This window comes from Bufo gargarizans, chromosome 5 (genome assembly GCF_014858855.1).
Source record: "Bufo gargarizans isolate SCDJY-AF-19 chromosome 5, ASM1485885v1, whole genome shotgun sequence".
NCBI classification, from domain to species: Eukaryota; Metazoa; Chordata; class Amphibia; order Anura; family Bufonidae; genus Bufo; species Bufo gargarizans.
In genome coordinates, this window is record NC_058084.1 from 417,027,013 (window position 1) to 417,051,053 (window position 24,041).

Below are 24,041 nucleotides of genomic sequence, written 5' to 3' on the forward strand. Positions count from 1 at the left end.
AGGCTCAGCTCTCTCTGTAACTGCTGCTTTCTCTCCACTTTGATTGACAGGACCAGGGAGTGAAAACGCCATTACGTCTGGCCCTGTCAAAGTGGAGTGGGCGTGACAGTTGCAGAGAAAGGTGTAACGGCAACGCCCCCATTGCTCCTAGAGGCTCATTTGCATATATTAAAACATCATTTTTCTCAGCAATGTGGACACATATGAACATAGGACCGACACAGATGCCTTCAGCTGCCAAGTGCACATGTAACAGGTCAGCCAGGGTCATAGGTACAAATCTGCTGACAGATGCCCTTTAACAATGCCAGATAACCCATTTAAATAGGTTGCCTCAAAAAGACGACCCCTGTCAAAAGTCCTTTTAGTGGCTGCTGCATGGGAAAAGGCATAGCAAACATGGTTTCCCTAGCTGAGGGTTAGTATAGCTGACTTCTTCATACAGTGAGGTTGTTCTTTACAGCCATCCCCTTTATATGTGTCATCATGTGTTAACACTAACATTGCAGAAAATAACAAGGCAACCAGCATATAGATACCAATGTACATATACAGGCGAAACTCGAAAAATTTGAATATCATGCAAAGTTCATTTATTTCAGCAATGCAACTTAAATGGTGAAACTAATATATGAGAGACTCATTACATGCAAAGCGAGATATTTCAAATTTGGATGATTATGGCTTACAGCTTATAAAAAAAAAACAAAGTCACAATGTCAGGTACCCTTTGCCCAGGGGGTATGGATTAATTAGCTGACTTTGAGCCTAGAATATTAACCCTTTTCACAATATTCTAATTTTAAATTGAATTACAGAAATAAATTAACTTTTGCACGATATTCTAATTTTTCGAGTTTCACCTGTATACAGGTATATCACATTATTCAAATAGTCCAGTACTGTATATGTGACATCTAGAAAGATGGGCAATGACCATAGGGAAATATCTATTGGTCACCCAAATGTTCAACTAAATAACCCTGAAAAGATGCTTACTACAATGACTGCCCATGGGCGAAGCACTTCATTTCACCACTCACCAGCCTTTGAAGAAAGAGCACCATATTGAGCATGTGGTCACACTTTACGGATAGGGCTGAACACAGAAAATGAAAGCAATACAGACCCAGCATACAAAGGATACAAAATTAGAATGATTTCCAAAGCAGCTCCAGCAAATCCAAATGTGAACAGTGATGCATTTCCAATACCTGCTCCCTGGTGAAAAATAAATAAATAAATAAATAAATACATATATAGTTTAATGTGCTTTGCACTAAAGTCATACATAAAAACTAAATTCAATAAGATATAATACATTCAAAATGTGTACACTAACAGATACAAATGACATATATACGCAGATGCATTTATCTACTCTAGCCCTTATAGCGAATCTCCATTTTTTTTTTTAGAATCATCAAAATTCTGTGCGACTCATTTTACATTATATCTTGTGTAATATAGATGCAGTTCTGTATTAGGCCTCATGCAGACGTCTGTATCCGTATTTCAGTCTGAAAACCTCGGATCCACAAAATACGGATACCTTCTCTGTGTACTCCGCATTTTTAGCACTACCATCAACACAAATGGCTATTGTCATCCATAATACTGACAAGAAAAAGACATGTTACTTAATTTGCTGAACAGGCATACGGATCCGCCAAAAAATATGGAAGTGCACATGGCCCCATAGAAATGAATAAGCCAGTGTGGTATCCACAGAAAATTATGAAAAATAGGATTACGTGCATGAGGCCTTACAATAAGCATAAGCACTAACAGTATAATGCTGTTTAGAGACGCTTCTCCATAAACCTTCCATTATTTCACTGAATAACACTGTGCATGCGCTGGTCTGAGAAAAAATAAACAATAAATAAAATTATATATATATATATATATATATATATATATATATATATATATATATATATATATATATACACATATATACTGGCGTATAAGACTACTTTTGAGCCCTAGAAAATATTTTCTAGAGTGGGGGGTCGTCTTATACGCCGGGTATGGCGGGCGCTGCAGTGCCGGGACGCCCGAATTATCAACAGAGAGAGCCCGGGCTATTGCCTTGTATCCCCAGCAGCTGAGAGCTGCGATGTAACCCACGGCATATGCCCCCCCTGCGCTGTACCTTGTATACCGCCCCCTGCTCTGTACCTTGTATGCCTCCCCCCTGCTCTGTACCTTGTATGCTCCTTGTACCGCCATCCTCCCGGCCGCTCGCATCTCGCTCCTACGCATGTGCGAGATCTCCGTGTGGCGTATATCTAAGTGCGGCGCAGTTGTGCATATGTGAATGTGAATATGAAGAATAACATAACAAAAACATGTTCAGGGTATAGGTGGCACATGTTTAGGGTCTGGGAGGCAGAGAGGGAGGACAAGGAAGGTGGTGGGATGCAGGGATGGTGGTGATACCATGGGATGGCGGTGGTACCTAGGGATGGTGGTGGGATTCAGGGATGGCAGAGGTACCCAGGGATGGTGGTGGGATGCAGTAATGTCCCAAACTCTATATTTTCAGTATAAAAGTTGGGGGTTGTCTTATACGCCCAGTCCTCTTATACGCCGGCATATACGGTATATATATATATAGGATTATATGTTGTCTAGTCTTTTGGCTTGCACCTCCAACTTTAATTTTTCCTAGTTTTGCAGTGCTGCCATTTTTCAAATATTTATACACACACACACACACACACACACACACACACATATATATGTACAGTGCTGCCCATAATTATTCACACCCCTGGCAAATTTTTACTTAAAGTTACTTTTATTCAACCAGCAAGTAATTTTTGGACGGGAAATGACATAGGTGTCTCCCAAAAAGATAATAAGACGATGTACAAGAGGCATTAATTGTGGGAAAAAAAACATTTCTCAGCTTTTATTTACATTTGAGCAAAAAGTGTCCAGTCCAAAATTATTCATACCCTTCTTAATAATCAATAGAAGAGCCTTTATTGGCTATTACAGCAATCAAACGCTTCCTATAATTGCAGACCAGCTTTTTGCATGTCTCCACAGGTATTTTTGCCTATTCATCTTCAGCAATGAGCTCCAGATCTTTCAGGTTGGAGGGTCTTCTTGCCATCACCCTGATCTTTACCTCCCTCAGATTCTCAATTGGATTCAAGTCTGGACTCTGGCTGGGCCACTCCAAAACATTAATGTTGTTGTCTGCTAACTATTTCTTCACCACTTTTCCTGTGTGTTTTGGGTCATTGTCATGCTAAAGTGTCCACTGGTGCCCAAGGCCAAGTTTCTCTGCAGACTGACTGATGTTGTCGTTGAGAATCCTCATGTATTGCTCTTTTTTCATGGTGCCGTTTACTGTGATTAGGTTCCCTGGTCCATTGGCTGAAAAACACCCCCAAAGCATTAGGCTCCCACCACCATGTTTGACAGCAGGGATGGTTTTCTTTGGGTTGAAGGCTTCTCCTTTTTTACGCCAAATGAAGGAAACATCATTGTGACCAAACAATTCAATTTTTGTTTCATCTGACCATAACGTAGAAGACCAGAAGTCTTCTTCTTTGTCCAGATGAGCTTTTGCAAAGGCCAAGCGAGCTTTTGTGTGCCTTATCTGGAGAAGTGGCGTCCTGGTGGAAACATACATGGACAGAGCCACTGAATGATCAAACTAACATCTCATACATAAAACAATGAAAACAAAAAACCGTAAGCGCATCTGAAAATGTGCCGTTGGATTGTCTGCCTTGAGACATTGCCACAAGCAGAGCCCAGATTCACCAGGATGGCCTTGGTGGTGATCCTTGGATTCTTCTTCACCTCTCTAACTATCCTCATGGCCAGCACAGGTGTCAATTTTGGCTTCCGATCACGTCCTCTGAGATTTTCCACAATGCGGAACATCTTGTATTTTTTGCTCAAATGTAAATAAAAGCTGAGAAATGTTTTTTTTTTGTCCACAATAATGCTTGTACATCGTCTTATTATCTTTTGGGAGACACCTATGTCATTTCCCATCAAAAAATGACTTGTTGGTTGAATAAAAGTAACCAAGTCAAAATTTGCCAGGGGTATGAATAATTATGGGCAGCACTGTATATATACACACGAAAAATGGCAGCACTGCAAAAAAATAAATAAAAAAAATCTAACTTGGAGGTACAAGCCAAAAGGACTAGACAACATATAATCTTTATAAGACGCACTTTTTCCCCCCTAAAAGTGGAAGAAGTGGTCACTAGTATGCATTAGGTGCCAGGAGCAGGGTCCGCTTCCAGTACTCACCCTCCCTGGTCTTCCTTCCTGGGGCGGGTGCTGCACTGACCTGGCCGCGTACAGAGTCAGGACACAGTGCACGCACTTTGAAGAGGAGCTGCGGCGCAGAAGAGGTAAGAGGAATTTATCATTTTAATCTGATCTGAGGTCTGATAGTTCTGGCAAGGAACTCTGATTGGGGGGGTCTGACATTGAGGGCTGATCTGAAGTCTGAAGGGGGCCTGACACTAAGGGCTGATCTGAGGTCTGACGGGGTTCTGACATTGAGGGCTGATATGGGGGTCTGATCCGATGTCCTGATATTTATGGGGGGTCTGATGAAAAATATTTTTTTTTCTTTTTTCTTCCTCTAAAACCTGTGGTGCATCTTATCATCAGGTGCATCTTATAAAGTAAAAAATACGGTATATAAAAATAAAAAAGGGAAGCACTCTCAAAGAAAAATTAATAAATATATATAATTTATTCAGCCATGTGGTCGCAAAGTTTCAGCTCATCAATAGATCAGACCAGTGCATGCACACAATTAAATCTACAGATTTTAATGGGGCGCCTTGGTGCATAAAAAAAAAATTGTTGTCTGCCGTATATAAAAATCCTGGTGGAAACATACATGGACAGAGCCACTGAATGATCAAACTAACATCTCATACATAAAACAATGAAAACAAAAAACCGTAAGCGCATCTGAAAGTGTGAGGTGTCAGTAGTGAGGGGAGAAGAGTTCTTTAAGAATGGCTTAATGATTCCTACGGAACATAAATTTATTCCTCCACGCGATGAGATCAGAGCACTGGCCAGAATCCAGCTTCTTCTGACTTGCAGACATCCACCAAAGCCGTCGTACAGGTATCATGAAAAAAAAAAAATCTAGGACAGGTTCTTAAGGAGAATGTGCCACTGATGCCAAAAAATGTGATCGCAGACAACAGCTTGCTTCATTACATTCTTCCTTACACCTGCGCAGGTTTCTACACAAATACAAAACCGACAAGCAAAAGCTCAGTGGTAAATTTAGGTAGACACAAAAAAAAAAAACTACAGATTATTTTACAAAGGGAAGAAATTCAATTCCTTCCTTGTGGGTAGAAAATACAGAAAGAACTTTTTTCCAAGGTTAAGAAAAAAATAAATTGAGCACATAAAAAAGAGAAAATATGATCAGTGTATTTCCAATAGTCGCTCTACAATCCATATATTGCATTAGGATATCATAAATCAGTCTACCTACTACTAAAAAGCTGACAGTAGGATTTATATAGTCACACGTTGGTGCAGGACAGTCAACCATGTTAGCAAAGAGCAATTAAAAAACTTTATACGAAAGGATCTGTCACCACAAAATGCAGTGCAATCTGCAGGCAGCATGTTATAGAGCAGGATGAGATGAGCAGAACAGTATATATTTCTGTGGGAAAAGATTTAGTAAAACTTTATTTATAGATAAGTTTTTTCAGAATTTAAGAAAACCCCTGTGAACAGCGATCAGTGACTGACAGCTCTCTATGTATACACATTTACACAGAAAATGCTATCAATTAGGGCAGATAATTTTTGTAATCGAGTATTCTACCAATTACTCCAACGATTAATCGAATACTTTAATAACAAAAAACTAATTACAAGAATGTTTTTCCTTATGAAAACTCATCAGCATCTCCCCCCCCCAGTGCCGTTAGGCTCCCCCTAGTGCCATCAGCTGCTCTTCACATGACACAAACACATCCTCAATGCAAAAAATTTGCATCAAGCATTTTTTTGTGTCGAGTTACTCGATTCAATCGAGTACCGTAATCGTTTCAGCCCTACTATCAATCACTAACACCTCCCCCGTGTACAGCCATCGGTGACTGCCCACCATCTCTGTATACGCATTTACACAGAGAATGTTGTTATCAACCACTGATAACACTTCCCCGTGTACAACTGAGGTCAGAAAAGCGGAGATAAATAAATATATTAAACATAAATAGATGAAAAAGTACAGGAATCATCATGGCAGGATAAAGAAATGACTTATCCACACATAATGGAATTGCTGTGCACTTTCCATTGGATTTGCAGACGGAAAATCTGCAGTGGATTATAGTAGCAGCAAAGTGACTGCGAATTGTAAAAATCCTCCGTATGTCAATTTCTGCTCTGGCAATGTTGGGGGACTGTTTTGCTGATTTTTCCCACTAAGTTCTAAGGGGGAGGGTGTTAAATCCACAACATGCAATTATGGATTTTGCTGGGGATTACCTGTGGAGACGGACATACTGATGAGGACAGCAAACAATGTGCTGTCCGCATTTTTTGCAGACCCCTTGAAATGAATGGGTCCACATCCTATCCGCAAAAAAAACGGAACGGGCACGGAAACAAACAACATTCGTGTGCATGTAGCCTTATCACGAGCTGCACCCGTTCTCTGGGATGCCCTACCCCAAGAAATTAGATTAATTCATAACATCTACAGTTTTAGGCACTGCCTAAAGAGACATCTTTTTAGGTTAGCCTCTCACATCTCTAATCTTATTCTTCTCCATTCATCCCCCCACATTATCATTCTTTTAAACCTAATCATCGTCAAATATCCACACTACAGGCTCCCAGAAGTACTACAGATACCTGCAGGTGACTGGCTCCTGCAAGCTTTATATCTACTCCCCTGTGGTATTAAGATGGATGGACCATTGTACAAATCAAGCACTTGTTACCTTCTGTGTCACCCCTATCTCCTAATAGACTGTAAGCTCTTGGGAGCAGGGTCCTCATTCCTCATGTTTAAACCCCTTCCAAACCATGGGATAGCTTGCGGTAATGCCGGTAGTGACCTTATAACCCTTCAGATGCTGTGGTCAAACGTGACCACGGCATCTGGACACGCTAAAACCTGGAAGCATGCACTTCCGGGTGTGGCCTGGCGATGATCGGGGGAGCCGGATGCAGTGTGTGTCAGCCCCTGTCTTCCTGTGTGACAGGACGCTGCTGCACATTAGTTCCTATGGAGCCCCTGCCCCTTCATAGTATATGAAAGAGGAAATCTAATGAATGATTGTTATAGTTCCTGATCGGAACTATAAAAAATAAAATTGTACAAAAAAAATTGCTAAAATCTTCCCCCTTTCCCCAAAATGAAAATAAAAAATCATAAAAATAAAAAGGATACATATTATGGGCATCGCCATGTGCAAAAACTCCTGTACTATTACAATATAAAAAGTATTAATGCCATACGGAAAACAGCTAATTTAAATTTTTGGGGGAAAAAACTGTGATAAAAAAGTCATGATTATATGTGTAAGTGTATATAAAATCAGAGCATTGGCACATACATACAACCCTTCTCATGTAGAGACGTTCCTTCCCTTGACGCCTTAGGAGGGTTCTTGGTAATCAATCCCTGTATACACTATGTAAATTTGAACATCAGCACCGAAGCTTCTGCTTTTGCATTAGAAACCCACAACCTCTGTACCTTTGAGCCTTTTGGCATTGCAGTCTCATCAACCAGCAGGCGTAGGATGTTGCAGGACACCAAAATCACAGAGAAGGACTGAAAGAAAAGATGCAAACCAGTGACTAGACTTTACCGGCAGCTAAAACGACCATGGAGTTCTTATTCTACAGAAGGTTTGGTACAATATGGTTACCGTTGCAATGAGGAGCAGTATCATTACAGCTGGATAGATCAGGTTCCTCTCCCAGACTGAAGCTTTCTTGCGTCTTTCTTTAAAAACAGAGGGACAAACAAAACCATATAAATTATAGTAAAAAACTTGCCACCACAAGCTCACCGAAATGTAAGGCTTCACAAGCTTGCTACTCGCAGGCACAAAAAAACGGATATAATTTTTGGAGAGATATTTTTATCAAATCATATATTTACTAACCAAGCTTTGATTTCATAGCTTTTGCGTTCATAAGTTCATGTTCAATCCTCTTCGTATTGTAGTCCACTGCAGAATTTCCTCCTGTAGAAAAAACAAAATCATGATCTTAGCGCTTCATGTGCATATACATCTACAAACCCTACTGATAAGATCACAAGACTGAGCTTACCAAGGTTCAGGTACCACTAAACCCTATATCTGTATGACCAGGTTATCAGATGTTCATGCAGCAAAGCACATTAGGAAGGGACACATACAGCATCATTTACAATTGGTTAATGACGCGTTGGGCAATGGCTCTGGGACAGCCATAGAATTAAAGGGGTTGTCCAGGATTAGAAAAAAACATGGTGTCCTGTCCATGGGTTGCATCTTGTATTGCAGCTCAGTTACACTGAAGTGAATCAGGCTGGGCTGCCATATACACAGATCAGGTTTAGCACTGTTTTGTAGAAGCGAGCAGCCATGCTCTTCTATCCTTGAACAACCCCTTTAAGCTGCTTTGGCTTTGCTTCCTTCACATCTGAGCCATGACAGCAATGACTGATATGTTTTAGGATGGATCTCAACAAATCTTGATGGATGCCACTGACTTATAGTGATGTCCGTCAGATCAGAATGAGTGAATTTTTTTATGGCAATTACAGTGCTGCAGACTATGGTATTCTTGCCGGGAAAAATATTTGGAATATTTAGCAAATAACACCAGTGTGAAGAGAGAAAAAAAAATGCGTATAGCAGCACAACGGAAAAAATAAAGCCTCATCTTGTGGTGGTGCCAGCCGTGTTAGGAGCCAGTCTGAAGTTCCCCCTTGGATGCGTCATATATGAAGAAACCGCAGCACTCACTTCTGTGGAATTTATTTCACCAGCAAAAATGCAACGTTTCGACCGTAATGTGAACAGAGCCTTGGGCAGTCACTGATGGTGAATTAGCATTTTGTAACATTACATACTGACAAAATGATAGCTGATCATACAGCGTCTAAAAGGCAAATATGGCTTCACTTTCGTTGTCAATTCTTCAGATAATATCAAATATCTAAAAAGTAAAACTTTAGAATGACCATCGCTTTAACTTCTGCATTACTCACACAAAGTAATAGAAAATGAATGTAGGATGAAAATATTTTTAACCACTTCCAGATTGGGCCATTTACCCCTTTCCTGACCAGGCCTAATTTTGCAAATCTGACATGTTTCACTTTATGTGGTTATAACTTTGGAACACTTTTACTTATCCAAACCATTCTTTGTTTTCTCTCGACACATTGTACTTCATGACAGTGGTAAATTTGAGTCGATATATTTCACCTTTATTCATAAAATAATCCCAAATTTACTAATTTACCAGAAATTTTGAAAAATTCACAGTTTTAAAAATTTTGATTTCTCTGCTTTTAAAACAGAAAGCGATACCTCATAAAATATTTATTACTTAACATTCCCAATATGTCTACTTTATGTTGGCATCATTTTGTAAATGTCATTTTATTTTATTAGGACGTTAGAAGGCTTAGAATTTAGGAGCAATTCTAAAAATGTTTAAGAAACATTTCCAAAACCCACTTTTTAAGGACCAGTTCAGGAGTGAAGTCACTTTGTGGGGCTTACATAGTGGAAACCCGCCATAATTGACCACATTGTAGAAACTCAAGTTACTCAAAACTGATTTTACAAAGTTTGTTAAACATTAAGGTGTTCCACAAGAATTGAAGGAAAATTGAGATTACATTTCTAAATAAAAAAATTTGGGCAGACTTTTCATGAAAACCCTCCCACTAATACAGAGTATAAGTGGTATACGTTTCTAATAATTGATATCTCAAAAGCCTGACTAGAACGTTAAAACAAAACTAAAAATGTTTATTGGGTATAGAAGTATAAAATATATAGGGTGTGAACCCAATTAATTCTGACACAACAGGCACTCAAAAGGCATATACAGCTCAGATGCTAGAGCCCTATACTAAAACTATTACCAATGAGAGCTGTAGTGATCGCTGCGTGTCAGTCGTAGATGTCTGACACACCGCTTTGTGCAATATGCCTAGGATTAGTGACTATCCCTGATGGTCGACTATGACAAATCTATCATAGTGAAGTCAGGGACAGGCATTGTAGGTCCTAGGTCCACAAGCTGGTATAGAGTGTGGACAGAAACAATAATAGATGATAGCAATGTTGGAGGCGTTAATACCGATTACTGCCTGCCGTAACACAGCCTGGTAACAGTGTGACCAACTGATTACATCAAACAATCCTGCCTGGTGTAACACAGTCTGGTAATGATTCTAACCAGCTTGTTACAGCACACGGCTCTACTGTCTATACCGTGACACAGCCTGGTGAAGGTAATGACCAGCTGGTCCCAGCAAACAACCCTGCCTGACGTATCACAGCCTGGCAGTAATAATAACAAGCTTGTTACTGTGCACGGCTCGACGCGTTTCTATGGGGATACAAAACTACCCCACTTCATCAGGAGCACTTCAGACACTATTAGATCAAGACACCTGCCTAACACTTAGAACTAAGTATCAGCGCTGTAAGCATGTGTCTTTCTCCTGCTCTGGTTGTGAGCATCGGCGCTATAATGGTCATTTCCATTTTAATCCATTTTTTCTTTAAACACATCAAGGGTTAACAGCCAAACAAAACTCAATATTTATTACTCTGATTCCGCGGTTTACAGAAACACCCCACATGTGGTCGTAAACTAATGTAAGGGCACACGGCAGAGCGCAGAAGAAAAGGAGCGCCGTATGGTTTTTGGAAGGCAGATTTTGCTGAACTGGTTTTTAGATGCCATGTCCCATTTGAAGCCCTCCCTGATGCACCCTTACAGTAGAAACTCACAAAAAGTGACCCCATTTTGGAAACTAGGGGATAAGGTGCCAGTTTTATTGCTGCTATTTTGGGGTACATATGAATTTTTATTGCTCTATGTTTTTTTGTGAGGCAAGGTAACCAAAAAAATTGCTATTTTGGCACTGTCTTTATTTTTTACAACATTCATCTGACAGGGTAGATCATGGCTATTTTTATAGAGCAGGTTGTTACGGATGCAATGATATCAAATAGGTCCACTTTCTTTGTTTCAGTTTTACATAATAAAGCTTTTTTGAAAAAAAAAAAAGTTTGCGTCTCCATTTTCTGAACGCCTTATTTTTTTTTTCTGCCAATCATCTTGTGCAGGGGCACCCAATATGTATACTTTTTCTTATTTATTTAAGTATTACACTTTAACACTATTAACAATAGCATTTTTGAAACAAAAAAATTATGTTTTAATGTCTCCATGTTCGGAGAGCTACAGTATTTTTTATTTTTTAAAAGATTTTCTTATGTAGGGGCTCATTTTTTGTGGGATGAGGTGACTGTTTTATTGGTACCATTTTGTGGTACATACGCCTTTTTGATCACTTGGGAGTTACACTTTTTGTGATGTAAGGTGAATTTTTTACACAGTTTTATTTTTTTATTTTTTGTGGTTTATCAGATGGGGTGGATCATGTGATATATTTATAGAGCCGGTCATTACGGACGCGGGGATACAAAATTTGTCTATTAAACTTACTTAATTGGGTAATTTTATTTTTTTACATGTGAAACCTTTTTTTATTTTTTACAATTTTTTATTTTATTTTACACTTTGTGTCCCCCATAAGGTCATACAAACCTCTGGGGGACATTTAACTTAACTTTTTTTTTTTTCTCACTAAGGATTTCTCCTGTAACTGGGGCTGTCAGAGAGGCTGTACAGCAGAATACAACGCTGTACAGCCTCAGTGCAGGGCTGATCGAGGTCTATAAGACCCGACAGCTCCTGCACTCTCCCGACCCCGGGGGTCACATGACCACCAGGCCGGGAGAGGAAGCGCATATTGTTGATCTCTGTGTATACAGCGATTTAGAAGGCAGGGATACCTGGGAACTGTCCCTGCCTTCTCTCTGGGGTGCCCTGCTTTCAATAACACTGGGCCCTCAACTCGGCAGCTGCACGATTAGCGTGCGGCTGCCATCTCTGAATGGACATTCAGAGATAAATATCCACCCATAGGAAGTTTATATTCTATAGGCGGATGTGAAGTGGTTAGGCTGCTAAACACGTCCAGATTCTGAAGTCTTTACTCTGAAAACTTGTCCCAGACTGACAGCGGGTTTAATGACCCAATGATGCAGTGAGTCTGGGTCAATAAACACCTGGTCAGGCCAAAATACACATCTTGAATCTGGACTCTAGAATCCAGTCTTAAAGTGATTTCCCATCTGAAGCATTAAGGGGAATCTGTCAGCAGAATTGTACCTATAAAACTTAAACTTGGCAGCTGAAGGCCTCTGTGTTGGTCCCATGTTCATATGTAAGTGAGACTCTAGGAGGACTGGAGGCATTGCCATTGAATAGCCAAGAGAAAAAACTGTGATACCTTACACCACTGAGTAGACGGCATGCTGTAGATGGCTCCATGTAAACAATGTAACACTTGCAGCCCCTTTAAGGAGGTGCCCAGAGTGGGACCACCATGAGGTATGACAAACATTTCTAATGTGCTTTTCTCACAAAGACTTAAAACACATGGAACGCTGTGTTGCTGGGGTGACTCCATGGGAAGTCAGAGGCTGCCATATAGGCACTCGTTTCCAACACACAACTTACCCTGGGGTCAATTTCGTAGACGCCAATTTGCATATTTGTATATTTTTGGAGTGTGGGAGGAAACCCACGCAAACGAGGAGTGACCTACAAACTCCATGCAGATGTTATCCCTGGTCGGATTCAAACCAGTGCTAAACCACTGAGCCACCGTGCTATCCTGAGGATAGACCATCAATATCCTGATCCTGGAAACACTTTTTAGTCAGAATTGGCATTAATCAAGGCACCAGAATATCTCAGAGAAGTGCCCATTATCTTGTGTCAGAATAGTCTAGTCAATAGATCAAATCGGTAGACACGGCTTGCATGGACTAGTTCTAATTCTCCACACAAACCACAAAGCAGCTCATTTAAGGTCAATTTAACTGTATTATTCTGTTTTTCTTCCAGCCCCAACATTGGGGTTTCGTACCTCAAAGGAAACAGTAAGAGTATCTATTTGCATTCCCTTCGGGTGATTGGCATCGCTACACCAATTAGTTTGAAATTACACTGTTACTAGCATGCAATAAAAACAGCACCTTTCATCTTTGTTAACTTTGCAAAGATACCGTCTAACTCAATAACTTTGATCAAATCCAGATTTTTGATCCTGCCACGCCCGTCTCTGCGGATTTTGGAAAACCAATAGCTGCAGGCATTTTTTTTCTAATTTAATATACAGACAAAAAAATAAAAAATCTTCCTTTGCTTTATTCTTCTCAATAAAAAAAAAAAAAAACGATGCTAGATGTGAAATTTAAGATGTTGGAAAGTTACCTTCTCCAATCTTGATTTTGGGGGAGTTGCATAGACAAATCAAGACTCTTGATTGTGCTAGCTAGCTGAAAGCCAACCTTTGGGTGCGGAGCAAGATGGCACATAATTATACATTTTGCTATAGAGCTGAAACTTCCTATGTATAATTTGGGTGTAATGAGATATTAAGGAATTCACTGGGGTTAATCAAAAGGCAAAGTGTCAGGGATTTGTTTGTGTACAAGATAAGCGCCGACATTCCTGATGTTTTACAGCATTGCGTTATAATCATTTTCTGAACACAGAGTTAATTGTAACGCTATACTCCTAGGCTGCAGAATTACATGTTCACCTTCACTTTGTCCATCCCAGGTCACTTGCTACACACGTGAGGTTAGCAAGAGCTTACGGATTACTTACTTGGGTTTACTACATGAGGACTTATCCCATAGAACAAAAGACCCAACGGATGTTTAAATCTGATTTTATACATATATATATATATATATATATATATATATATATATATATATATACATACATATACATACACACACACATATACAGTACAGACCAAAAGTTTGGACACACCTTCTCATTCAAAGAGTTTTCTTTATTTTCATGACTATGAAAATTGTAGATTCACACTGAAGGCATCAAAACTATGAATTAACACATGTGGAATTATATACATAACAAAAAAAGTGTGAAAAAAATGAAAATATGTCATATTCTAGGTTCTTCAAAGTAGCCACCTTTTGCTTTGATTACTGCTTTGCACACTCTCGGCATTCTCTTGATGAGCTTCAAGAGGTAGTCACCTGAAATGGTTTTCACTTCACAGGTGTGCCCTGTCAGGTTTAATAAGTGGGATTTCTTGCCTTATAAATGGGGTTGGGACCATCAGTTGCGTTGTGGAGAAGTCAGGTGGATACACAGCTGATAGTCCTAATGAATAGACTGTTAGAATTTGTATTATGGCAAGAAAAAGCAGCTAAGTAAAGAAAAACAGGTGGCCATCATTACTTTAAGAAATGAAAGTCAGTCAGTCTGAAAAATTGGGAAAACTTTGAAAATGTCCCCAAGTGCAGTCACAAAAACCATCAAGCGCTACAAAGAAACTGTCTCACATGCGGACCGCCCCAGGAAAGGAAGACCAAGAGTCACCTCTGCTGCGGAGGATAAGTTCATCCGAGTCACCAGCCTCAGAAATCGCAGGTTAACAGCAGCTCAGATTAGAAACCAGGTCAATGCCACACAGTTCTAGCAGCAGACACATCTCTAGAACAACTGTTAAGAGGAGACTGTGTGAATCAGGCCTTCATGGTAGAATATCTGCTAGGAAACCACTGCTAAGGACAGGCAACAAGCAGAAGAGACTTGTTTGGGCTAAAGAACACAAGGAATGGACATTAGATCAGTAGAAATCTGTGCTTTGGTCTGATGAGTCCAAATTTGAGATCTTTGGTTCCAACCACCGTGTCTTTGTGCGACACAGAAAAGGTGAACGGATGGACTCTACGTGCCTGGTTCCCACCGTGAAGCATGTAGGAGGAGGTGTGATGGTGTGGGGGTGCTTTGCTGGTGACACTGTTGGGGATTTATTCAAAATTGAAGGCATACTGAACCAGCATGGCTACCACAGCATCTTGCAGCGGCATGCTATTCCATCTGGTTTGCGTTTAGTTGGACCATCATTTATTTTTCAACAGGACAATGACCCCAAACAGGACAATGACCCCAAACAGGCTGTGTAAGGGCTATTTGACCATGAAGGAGAGTGATAGGGTGCTGTGCCAGATGACCTGGCCTCCACAGTCACCGGACCTGAACCCAATCGAGATGGTTTGGGGTGAGCTGGACCGCAGAGTGAAGGCAAAAGGGCCAACAAGTGCTAAGCATCTCTGGAAACTCCTTCAAGACTGTTGGAAGACCATTTCAGGTGACTACCTCTTGAAGCTCATCAGGAGAATGCCAAGAGTGTGGAAAGCAGTAATCAAAGCAAAAGGTGGCTACTTTGAAGAACCTAGAATATGACATATTTTCAGTTGTTTCACACTTTTTTGTTATGTATATAATTCCACACGTGTTAATTCATAGTTTTGATGCCTTCAGTGTGAATCTACAATTTTCATAGTCATGAAAATAAAGAAAACTCTTTGAATGAGAAGGTGTGTCCAAACTTTTGGTCTGTACTGTGTGTGTATATATATATATATATATATATATATATATATATATATATATATATATATATATATATATATATACGCACACACACACACACAGGCTGGATTTGATTTACTAGTCAGTAAGGCTTGATTTAAATCATAGTTTTCTACATAAAGACTAATTCTTGCTAGTATAACTTATAATATGCAAGTGGATGAAGATTTTTAGAATAACAACTTTTCATATTAGTTTGAATAGGTTGATTCTGTATTTATAGATTTGTAGAAGTTTAAAGGGGTTCTGCACTTTGTTTAAACTGATGATCTATTCTCTGGATAGATAATCAGCTTCAGATCGGCAGGGGTCCGACACCCGGGACCCCCGCCGATCGGCTGTTTGAGAAGGCAGCGGCACTCCAGTAGCGCCGCAGCCTTCTCACTGTTTACCACCGGCCCACTGAAGTCACGACTAGTATCAACTAGCGTGGACGTGGCTAAGTTCCTTTCAAGAGAGCAGAGCTTAGCTCGACCCACGCTACTGGAGCGCCGCTACCTTCTCAAACAGCTGATCGGCGGGGGTCTTCGGTGTCGGACCCCCGCCGATCAGAAGCTGATGATCTATCCAAAGGATAGATCATCAGTTTAAACAAAGTGCAGAACCCCTTTAAGGTCTTTTTCTCAACTCTGTTCATGTTATAACATTTTTGCTGTGAAGAGGCATGTGATCTCTGCCAAGTCAAATTCAGTTTTGAGAACTGCAAAAGTAAACCAAGCATCTGTAATAATATCTTGTAGGCAGAGAAACTGCCCAATAATCTTACAAAAACCTCTGGAAGAGCATGACATTGTGAATGGATTCATGGAATTTATTTACCAAAAAATTTAACATTAACAGCCTTATTCTACATAATTAAAAGACTAATCTTTATTTCATGATGGAAGAACCTTTGGATGGTAATATATTTTCCTCAAAAAGCATTTTATATAAAAATTATTATTTGGCATTTATTCTGCAATTTCCTTTTGCATACAATTCTCTATAGGCCAACTCAACCCCATCACACAGGGATTATGTGAGCTATCCAGCCCCATTAAATGTTTTACCTTGCCTATCCACTACCATTCCTATGCTGTCGTTTTGCGGGTCCCCTACCAGTCTCGGCTCACCCTGCTCCAGTGCTGACGTGTCTACTGGACGCATGACCACTGCATCCAATCATTGGCTGTAGCAGTGTTGTGGCAATACCATTGAGGTCACCGCTGCGGTCAGCGACTGATTGCAGTGGTCCTGTGTTGACATGTTATTACTATAGCCAGATAAGACCAGCGGGAGGCCATAAAAGTGTTGGCATGGGAGAAGCAAGAGATTTGTAAAGTGGAAACGATACAGTACAAGGCTCTGTTCATACGATTATCATGAGTGCCATTTAAAAATGAAGTTGTGAGACCTATTGTCAGATACTGATGAATCCAAAAGGAGTCCTATTTGGCTCCATCGGTTTGCAGAAAAGTTCTTTTCATCAAGAATAGCGCTATATTCTTGTCGGCAAACATACCAGAATCCCTGATTTACTGGCAAGAATGCAAGTGTAAAGGACAGAGAATAAAAAGGATAACACAACTGAATCATAGATCTCATCAATAATAGATTTTGGACCTTAGCGAAAAAGAAAATAAGAAATGTGCAATTTAACAGTTGCCCTTTAAGTTGTCTCTCCATCTATCTGTTTTATATAAAGACTGTTCATGGTTTGGCGGAGGACATATTTAAACGGTCGATAACTTTTCACACAACTTTCCATCAATAGTAAATTTGAAAATAATTAACTTTGTAATATATATTTTCAGACAAAAATGCCTCTCTCTCTGCTTATCAGCTCCCACTTTCCTGAACTCTGAGAGAATGCTCACTGACGCTCAAATTACAGCTGCAAATAGAAGTCTACAGAGAGGGAAGGGAGAGGAGGAGTGAGCTGCAGCGAGAGAGACACAGGCAGACACAGAGGCTGCAGCAGCTAATTGTATGTGCTCTCTCACCCCAAGTGCTTTACTTACTTCTATACTGCGCAGTATTTCACTATAATGTCATATGTGCTGCTTCTAAGTGATTCTGAGTTGGGGAGCAGAATCTTGAATCTCATGTTTTCTCCATATCCTATGTATAGGAAACAACATTGCAGCTAATCTCCACCCACCAGCTCAGGGCAGCTTATCCTGAAATGTTATCTGAAGGTGTAGGTACACTTTTTAAAGGCCTGTCCTAGTCCCTGGTCCTTATTAAAAAGATCTACCAAATGAAATTTACAAAATAAAAGTGCAATGAAGCTGGAAAACCTGCTAAGATCCTCTACGCTAATAATTAATTGAGAAATTACAGGTCCAAAGCCTGAGGCTGCACTACTGAAAGCTTCTGATAAAGCTAAGTTCTGAGAATACAGGTGTGAGAAAATTCACTGTCCACTGATACAAAAGTGTATAAAGTCATCTAACATTGCACAAATAACAATCAAACATGCAATCCTCTGCTATGGTGGATGAAATTTAGCAATGAGTATACTTGGTCTTCCTTCAGTACACATAAAATCGCAAGTAAAATGGAAAGTAAAAACGACGAGGTAAATGTCTTCATCTTCGCATTAGCATGCAAGTGCCAGAGTAAAATCAGCATGTTCCTTTGATTAATACGTCCACTGATAAAGACACTTTGGGCTTTGCTGACTAGAGAGGCAGACAGTAATCCTTCAGTGAATTCAGAACAAAGTACTAATGTACAGCCACTCAGAACGTACAGCTTTGTAGTGACAACATCAGATTAACATTTTCTTGCCCATCAGACGGTAGATGTGGAGTTCTTATAACATTATATTCAGTAACCCTCTGGCCACCTGCAGGGAAAATTTGAAGGTCCTCAAATTATTATATGTATGTTTTAATTAATTCAGGATCCTCAATCTTTGGCCAGAGAGGAACATTTATCAAGAGCATCTCTGGAGGACCCGTGTAATACCTGGGATGCCCGTGGTCGCGTCTTATCTCTATGGTAACTAGGCTTCAAATTCAGGAGTGCCCGCCAATCATGGGGAACGCCAGCAAGTCCAGCATTATCCTAGTTACTGCTGATTTATTGCCTGTATTTCTCACTCTGCATCTGCCTGACGATTTGGACCCTGATGTGACTTCTTGGTATTGACCCGGCTTTGGTATCATATTGTGCTTGTCTTTTGATTTTGGCTCCGATTGTCTCTCTTTGGATTTGGACCTGGTCCATTTGTTACAGTTTAGTCTGCTGCTTCTGGTGTATTTTTCCTTGAGTCTGTCTGTCACTATGTTTTTTTTTTTGATCCTTTCTTTGCTCCCTGCATAGACCCCAGCACTCAGTCAAGTAGAGACTGTCGTCCAGTTGTAGGCCGTTTAGAACAAGTCTTGCAAGTAGGTAGGGACAGTAGCGCGGGTAGATTTCAGGACTTGACTGTTCCCCATCGTGACTTTTTGCCCCGCTTACACAGACAACCCATTGATGTGAAAGGGCACTATGTACTATTTCATTTTTCCTGAGGTGGTGCTGCAGAGAAACAGAACATTATAGCTGATGGCTGAGGTCCCGGCTTATTGTTAAAGGACTCTTCCAAAGTAGACAACCCCTTTAACTTTGGCCAGATCTGCAGGCTTCTCACATTTAGGCCTCATGCAATCAAAAGAACTGTGAGCATCAATGCTATATGGAAGAACAGCGACCCTGCGGCCCCACATCATGGTGTCGTAAGTTTTTCTATTGGAATAATTCCTGTGACTTCATACTGGGGTATAGTATGGCCCCATGAAAATACAGGGGTGCTGTATTACAGTTCTTTGCTGTATATGTGAAAGGTTCCTTTACAATAGGTAAAAGTACCACAAATTAGAACTATAATAACACAATAGTTCAGTATTGAAAAATTAAAAATAATGTCTCTCTCTACAAATGATGTCATTCAACCTTTCACCAGTTAACAACGTTCTGCTACAGGATCAGTAAATCACAAGTATAGGAGTCAAATCAGAAAATGTCCTATTAATATTATAATATACATTTCAGAGCCAGGCTCTGTTCTCCCAAGCATCATGGTTTTTAATTATAACTGTCTGATGCATCAAACTAGTCACTAATGAGCACCACTGACTTGTTGTCTCATCACCGACAACCCGTATCATCTGGAAGCAAGCCGCTGAAACAGCCAATTCTGCTGGTGGAGGTCCACTGCATTTCATAGTCCCTGCAGCGGCTCTCTGTGCTGGTTTATAGGCTCAGGACCCCTTGTATAATGCCCATTTGTCCTAAGAGAGCACATGGACTGGGGTTGTCTTCTTCAGTCAGTCGAGAATTTGGTATTTTTGACAGAAAGAATTGTAGATTGCGCTAGAAAAATGCCGTAGACCAGGCATCCTCAAACTGTGGCCCTCCAGCTGTTGTAAAACTACAACTCCCCCAATGCCCTGCTGTAGGCTGATACCTGTAGGCTGTTCGGGCATGCTGGGAGCTGTAGTTTTGCAACATCTGGAGGGCCGCAGTTTGAGGATGCCTGCCGTAGAGCCTGACGAAAACACTGCCTGTGGTTAACAACCCAAGTCTGAACAGACCCCTACGAGGTTCCCTCATACAGATATATATTGTATAAATATTAACATTTCTGTGGTTTTACTAATCCATCAGATACATTTACATTACATTCTTCACAATTCATGGATAGGCAACGTCCTCCACTGAGTTCTACAGCACAACATACGAACCCAAGAAGGATTTACAACTATTGCTTTACATGGTTCTTGACCTCGAATACCTCGATGACCTTGAAACAACTTAGGATAACATTTTGCAGGCACATTATTCCCTGTTGCACCAGGCATTGTTCACTCAGGAGACAATCCATTGTCAATGGCTGCAGGAAATGAAAACAAGTGTGTGATGACAACCACCTCTCTTCTGATATTATCCAAGTCACTTGTCCTTTCACCAACTGAAAATATTTAGTACATAAGGTTAAAGTCAAGGGAACTAATGGTGCTCCATTCGGAAGAGCTTTCATCACTGGGAAACAGGTGAACTGAAGTAGAAAGTAGAAGTGGCAAATCTGATCATTCATATGATAATCCACATTTGTGCAGACCATTTCATCGGAGCAGCAAGTCTGGTTTCTTCTTCTTTATGCTGTCCGGTTACACAGTCTCGGCACGCCTCAGTGTCGGATTCGTTTTTGCTGAGCAATCCTCTATTGAAGAAGTACTAAATCTTGCCTGTGTGCTGATGTAATTGATGTTTTAGCTTCTCATTAATTAGTAGGATGATGTAAGTCATAATTAGCTATAGTCATTAACCACAAATTCCACTTCCGACTTCCTTTTCACATATTCACATACAGAAACGTAACTAAGGTTTGTTTTTTTTCACCCAATGCGTTGACTTCTAAAGAGATTACCTAAATGAGGTTTTAGACAAACACGGTTGAAGCCCTTCAATATTAATGCTACCTGCACGCGCTACGGATTACACGTGTTTTTTTCTGAGCGGATTGTTAAGCCGTTTTGTACCTATAAACCTGGCTGACCTGTTACATGTGCACTTGGCAGCTGAAGGCATCTGTGTTGGTCCCATGTTCATGTGTCCCCGCATTGCGAAGCTAAATGATGTTTATAATATGCAAATGAGCCTCTAGGTGCAGCAGGGCATCGCTATTACACCTAGAGTCTCTGCTCTCTCTGCAACTGCTGCGCCCTCTGCACATGTCCTTTCTTTTGCGTTTCGAAGGCATGGACCAAAAAGCTCACGGAAGCGCTTCCGTGGGCTTCCGGTTCGTGCCTCCGGTCCGCGTCTTATCTTGAGGACTGAGGACCCATTTAAATTAAATATGCAAATGAGCCTCTAGGAGCAACAGGGCGTCGCCATTACACCTAGAGGCTCTGCTCTCTCTGAAACTGCTGCACCATCGGCACATGTCATATATTTTGCATTTCGGAGGCATGGACCAAAAAGCTCACAGAAGCGCTTCCGTGGGCTTCCAGTTCGTGCCTCCGGTCCGCATCTTATCAGGAGGACTGAGGGTCAATGGGTCCACATCCGCGATAAGGGATTCACACAGCCGATGCCTGTATATCGTGGAACCACTGTCAGTGGTCCGAAACGGACAGTCTACCGTCATGAGAATGGACCCTAACAGCAACGCCCCCGTTGCTCCTAGAGGCTAATTTGCATATATTAAAACATAATTTTTCTAAGCAATGCGGGCACATATGAACAAAGGACCAACACAGATGCCTTCAGCTGCCATACCTGGTTTTCATTTTTTGCATTAATCATGGCACAACCCCTTTAAGTCCTGGATAATAATAGGATATTAAGCAGCAGTGAAGTCGAAATATGTGCATGAAAATCTGAATATCTATTTCTATTACAAATTATAATTGTTGCCTTCGCCATGCTGGGGGAAGTGCTTTCATTCAAGGAAGACATACTGATGAAATATAGTCATTCACCTTGGCTTTATTCACATTTTCAAGAATGGTTTAATCCGTACATTGCTGCCTGTATTATGAAGGTGACGGGGCAGTTTAATCACTAATGGGCTGTTCCTGTGAAGGCTAGGGGTGACCTCAGCATAGGAGCCATAATAAGACATCTTAAAGGGATACTCTGAGGGGAATTTATCATGAGGGGAATATTTGAAGTCAGTTTTGCATGAGTCTGCATTGGCTTACTTTATGACACACTGATCAAGTGTCACATGTTGTTTGATAAATCTGTCTCAGCCTTAAAGGAAACCTGTCATCAACTTTATGCTGCCCATACTAACGGCAGTATAAAGTAGAGACAGGTGCGTTGATTTCAGCGGTCGGTCATTTAAAAGTTAAAAGTAAGTGGTTGCCGAAAACCAACATCACAATCATTGCAGACTGGAAAAGAGTCACGACCACCTGAGAAGAGTCCTGGTTATTAATGAATTCCTGCTCTCCTGCCCACCTGCTGATGACTGACAGACAGTCTTCTACCTAGTTTTCTCCCTTTCTCTCTAGTAGAGAACTGCCAATCATCAGCAGATGGGTGAGAGCAGGAGATTAGGAATAACCATGACTCTTCTCAAGTAGATTTGACTCTTTTCAGGCCTGGGCTATAATGATTATGATGCTGGTTCTCGGCAACCACTGACTTTTAGCTTGTGAGGGACACACCGCTGAAATCAGCATTTCGGTCACTAATTTATGCTGCCCTGAGTGAGGTCACCATAACGTTGACGACAGGTTCCCTTTAAACCTAACTCTTGTCTAGAAAAACTCCTGCAGTTTTCCTATTTTACATTCCTATTGGAGTGAGATTCAAGTCTCAATGATAAATCTGATTAACATAGCTTAACATAAATGATTAAGATAGCTAACCACACCTACTTTTCCACCCACATTACAAAACTGGAGTCAGTGGTGTAAAAAGTGCAAAAAGTAGCAAAAAGCCCTATTTTGCAACTTTTTGGAGCCAGAATTGTGAAGGGGTGAAGGAATGAAGGGATGATAAATCAGGGCTTCTGCTTGTAAAATATTACACAATACAAACTTTGTGTAACTGTTACGTAATATTTCTAAACATTTAGTGATCTTATTATTTTGTGCTATACTGTATAACCAGCCGTTTATTCCGTTACCTGAGAATGGTGCATTGAGGGGGCACAATCTGACTACATTGTGAAGATGCACTACTAATGCGTTTCCAAAATCAGTAAAAAAAAAAAGCCAACTATTTGTTTCAATCATAATTTGTCAATTCTTAAATGTAGGACTTTCAACTTCACAAACGGAGCCAAAATATGTGAAATTTGTGCCTAGACACCCTAGCAACATACACTACAACAGCAGATAGTGGTTGCGAGCGCGCAAACAATCCTGGTGACTGCTCGGCAGACAGGACCATGAACTAAAATATTTTTTATTGGGTTTTCCAAGATTGTAAAGCCTGGGTACCTGTAATTTCATATCACTTTTAACATTTCATAGTGACAAGTGATATGCTTTGATGGCTGGGGGTCCAGGTGCGGAGATCCACACCAATTACTAAAACGAAGGGGCAGAAGTGCTCAGCCGAACCTCATAGAGGGGGGGTATAGTACACAGCCGAGTCACATTATTATGACCACCAGCAAATATCCACATTAACCACTGTGTGCAGCACGGACAGCAGCTAGGTGGCTGGGAGTGACTCGGTAAAGTCCTGGTAGGTTGTCAAAGGTATCTGGTGCCATGCTGACTGCAGTGCATCCCACAGCTGCTGGAGGGTGCTTTGCGGAGGATCCATAG

The 24,041-nt window shown here is 40.7% G+C and overlaps 1 protein-coding gene across 2 annotated transcripts in view; it reads right to left on the reverse strand.

Moving 5' to 3' along the window:
- LMBR1 (limb development membrane protein 1) overlaps nucleotides 1-24,041 on the reverse strand; it is a 145,946-nt gene that overhangs the window by 16,669 nt on the left and 105,236 nt on the right. For both annotated transcript variants that reach the window (XM_044292685.1, XM_044292686.1), the window contains 4 exons: nucleotides 8,160-8,240; nucleotides 7,920-7,996; nucleotides 7,745-7,822; nucleotides 1,148-1,221 (listed from right to left, as the gene is read on the reverse strand). In XM_044292685.1, coding sequence (XP_044148620.1) covers nucleotides 1,148-1,221; nucleotides 7,745-7,822; nucleotides 7,920-7,996; nucleotides 8,160-8,240 — 310 coding nt within the window. The remainder of the gene's footprint in view (nucleotides 1-1,147; nucleotides 1,222-7,744; nucleotides 7,823-7,919; nucleotides 7,997-8,159; nucleotides 8,241-24,041) is intronic.